Consider the following 4,008-nt stretch of genomic DNA (forward strand, 5'->3'; position numbering starts at 1 on the left):
CTGATCTTGCATATCTTTGAGCACCTATTTTTAGAGCGAAATGGTCAGCATAGATAATTGTTAAAATAAACATTATTTTTTAGAGTTTGAAATCTTAATTTTTTCACAACTCATAATGTTCAAGTCGAGATGATCGATGCAAAGGTTTTCTATGCTTGAATTACAATATTTGATGATTTATTAAGGAAGACTTTACTTATTTTTGATAGGGCTGCAGCCCTATCATACTATTTCCCAAAACTATATTCATGATAACAGTAAATATTTCTATATGAATATTGATAAGCAATAATAATAATAACGTACTATTATTGCTTTTCATTACGTACTATAATAATAAAATTATAACAATATAAAAACAGTAATAACATTGATAAATAAATAACAGTGACAATAATAATAAAGTACACTATAGGTACTGTTGCAATAATAAAATTATAACAATATAAATATAGTAATAACATTAATAAATTGATAACAATGGCAAAGCATTGGTAGTAGTGTAATAGGAAATATTTGTATAGAAATAGTTGGGTGTATAAAAATCGCATAATAATAATGGAAAAAGGTTATGAGCTGGGGAATACATTTCTACATTTATGAGGTATCAAACATCTATATTAAAACCTAATTGTTTAAAAAAATGTCTCCAAAAAATTACTTTCTTAAGTTTTAATTTTTTTATATTTTTACATATTAATAATCTCCTTGTTAATATATATATATATATATATATATATATATATAATCTATTCAATTAAGGTGCACCTCCGAATTTTATAATAACATGTAGTTGTGGTATAAAAAATTCGTAGGATTACCTGAAGGGAAAAGTTTATATAGAGTTGAGGCTCTAAATAATCAAATTTGAGCCTACCTAAAAAGTTTCACTAGAAGAGGTTGTTTTGATGCCCAAATTTCATCAAATTGATCATCTCGGCATCAAGATGCATGGACATCAGAAAAAAAATGGATTTCAAGTTTTGAAAATAGTGTATTTTGTAACGCATTTTTGGACCGTTAATTTTCAAGATTTTCAAGTTATCAGAAATATGTCGATCGACATTATTTTTTGAAGCTTTAAACTTTATAAATAAGTACGAAAATATATTTAAGGCTTTCACAAAGATTTTTAGTATTGAAACCACATTTCTCGACATCATTTGAATGTAGGCTCTAATTTGATTGTTTAGAGCCTAGGCTCTATACAAACCGCACCCTTATTTGAAATCTATTTTTATATCTAACTATAAAATTTTAAATTCTAAAATGGTTAAAATCAAGTAGATCTATAAACATATGAAAATCTTGAAAATGTACGGTGTAGATAATGTGTTACAAAATGCACTAGTTTTGGGATTTAAAATCCTTTTTTTTTTTTATATTCATATATCTCAATGTCGAAATGAGGGTTTTTCAATGTTAAAAAAATCTTCTACGATGAATTTTTAAGGTGCATATGTAATTCTACATTTTAAGGTTGCAACATTATATAAATTTTTTCCATAAAAATCAAATCAAAATTAAATAGATTAAAAAGAAGGACCGCATATCCACATATGTGTCCTAAGACTCTCAGCAAACCTTCGTCTGCTACGACGTGTTTGGCCTCCCAAAGCGCTGAGGTCGCCAACAGTCGGCCACCGTCCAGAGCAGGGAGAGCGGACCCCGAGAGTTTTGAAACCGGGACCCAGATGAACCGTATCCAATCCCTTACTAGCACGTGTCGAGCGTACATTGAAAATCGGAAAGGTGACTCAGCATTCCAAATCTAGCTGTCGCCCGGCTTCACACCTAGACATGACCACACGTCATCCACCTGGCGATAAACTATTGGCCGCAGTTTGGGTCCCACAGCTTTACCGTGTCGGTCGAGGCCAAATCATCACGTATCTGGAGCCTTCGCTCCCTTCTTTCCCTCCCCTCCACCGCTCCTCTCTTCCTCAGCGCGTTGCAACCGTGTCGGTTCTCTCTCTCTCTCTAAAGGCGTCTATAAAAGGTTATTGCTTGCCATTACAACTTCCATCCATTTCGGTCCCCACTCTTTACTCTACTCTACTCTCTCTCTCACTTAATTGTCTCCTGTTCATCTTCTCTGACCTTACTGTCATTTTTGCTGTTTCTCTCTCTACCATCTGTGATTTGTTTCTCTCTACCTTTGCTCTCTCTCACTACTTCCTGTTTGCTGAAATGGCCGATGAACACACCACAAGCGTCGTCCCCGAGAGCGGAGATGGCCGTGTGGAGGTCCATGAGCGAGGGCTCTTTGGGCACCATCACCCTGAAACCCCTGAACAGAAGCAAGAAGAGGCCTTAGCTTCGAAGTTTGAAGAGGTCTACGTTTCTGAAGAGAAAAAGGAGGAGAAAGAGAAAGATGAGGAGAAGAAGGGTAGCCTACTCGAGAAGCTCCACCGCTCGGGCAGCTCGAGCTCCAGCTCTGTAAGAAACCTTCCCTCTTTTCCTAATCTCAAACCTAAGTTTCAGTAACGTCAAATGAGATCTGTTGATCATCTGAGATTTTGATCATCTGAGCTTTTTGATTCTTTGATCTCGATCGGTTTTTTTTTTTTTTTTTCTGACAAGAAAAACCTTTGATCTTGATCATTCTGATTCGATTTTGTCTTTGATTTGTTTTTGCCAGTCAAGCGATGAAGAAGAGGCGGAAGAATGGAAAAAAAAGAAGAAAGAGAGGAAGGGATTGAAGGAGAAGATTAAGGAGAAGCTATCAGGTGGATCAGAGGCAGATAAAGAGAAAGCAGGAGAGGGAGCACCACACTGTGCGGGGGCGGAGCACGCGCACGAGAAGGAGAAGAAGGGATTGCCCGAGAAGATCAAGGAGAAACTTCACGGTGGCGGAGGATACGGTGCTCCGCAGCACCCTGTCGAAGCTCCAGAGAGTGCTCCGCAGACCAGTGCTCCACACCCTGAAGGGCAGAGCCATGAAGAAAAGAAGGGCTTCTTGGAGAAGATCAAAGAGAAGTTCTCTGGCTACCACCCTAACAGTGGAGAAGAGACTACTCCCTCTCACTAAACGAAATCATTCTACAAGTTTTGCATGTGAAGAAGACGAAGAAGGTTTCTTTTGTATTTGATGCTATTTTGTTTATTATTGTATCTTGCTTTGTTTTGAGGGCTTTATATTCCCTTCTGCTTTGATGCCCCTCTATTTTGAGCTTCCTCTATGGGGTTTTGCTGTGTTGTTTTGGTATTTGGTTGTTGATAAGTTGATTTAAAAAGTTGATGTATAATTTGTTTTGGTCTGGTGGTGGATATGTTTTTTAGGGTAATGGTCTAGTGAGACGCTCGGACCCTCTTGGGACTATTTTTCAAGGATCACTTTTAATTTTGTTATATATCTCTAAAACAAAAACAAAATCAAGATATGTACGTGATTATTTTATTTGGAAGTCTGTGTGTGATTTTTTTGATATAGTTGTGGGAGAGTATATCATTACTCATGTTTTTTAACTCGCTCTTTCAACCATGTTTTAATGATTTAAGACTGGCCTCTCTCTCTCAATTGTTTTTTTTTTTTTTTTGTTCTCGAGTCTTATCTAAATGTACCTACATTGCAGAAAATAATAAAAATAATACTTTTTTTTTAAAATGGTAGACAGAAAATATATTCTGAGAGAGGACTTTTGTTTTGGTGTATATGGATAAGAGGAGAGATGGGCACAACTCTTAGATTTTTTTTTGGTATCTTTAATAGATTAGTGAGCTATTTTTTTTTAATGAATTTTAAAAACTTTAGAGCTTATCCTCTCGCCATGAATGGCGAGTTTTGTATTTAGTGGTCAAGATCTTCTATCAACCATTCAACCTTCTTCCTTCATTTTCTATTTTACTCACTCTTAAAGAAAACGTATAGCTGAACATGACCTTTGGCTCTGTTCTCAATCTTAAAGAAAACGTATAGTCATCATGACTGTTTTGACTCAATATGAACAACATTTAAGAATTATTGATAGGTAGCTTAAAAACCAAAGAAAATAAATAAATAAATTA

General features: G+C 35.5%; 1 protein-coding gene across 1 annotated transcript; it reads left to right on the forward strand.

Annotated features, from left to right (window-relative positions):
• Window positions 1–1,945: 1,945 nt before the first annotated feature.
• Window positions 1,946–3,248, forward strand: LOC18424350 (uncharacterized). The gene is made up of 2 exons (XM_006828939.4): window positions 1,946–2,439; window positions 2,642–3,248. Exons 1-2 carry the CDS (start codon window positions 2,191–2,193, stop codon window positions 3,029–3,031), a joined length of 639 nt encoding a protein of 212 aa, XP_006829002.2. The 5' UTR covers window positions 1,946–2,190; the 3' UTR covers window positions 3,032–3,248.
• The last annotated feature ends 760 nt before the right edge of the window (window positions 3,249–4,008 follow it).

The sequence above is a fragment of the Amborella trichopoda genome, chromosome 9, assembly GCF_054954075.1.
Source record: "Amborella trichopoda isolate Santa Cruz 75 chromosome 9, AtrichopodaSantaCruz75HAP2 v2.0, whole genome shotgun sequence".
Classification (NCBI taxonomy): domain Eukaryota; kingdom Viridiplantae; phylum Streptophyta; class Magnoliopsida; order Amborellales; family Amborellaceae; genus Amborella; species Amborella trichopoda.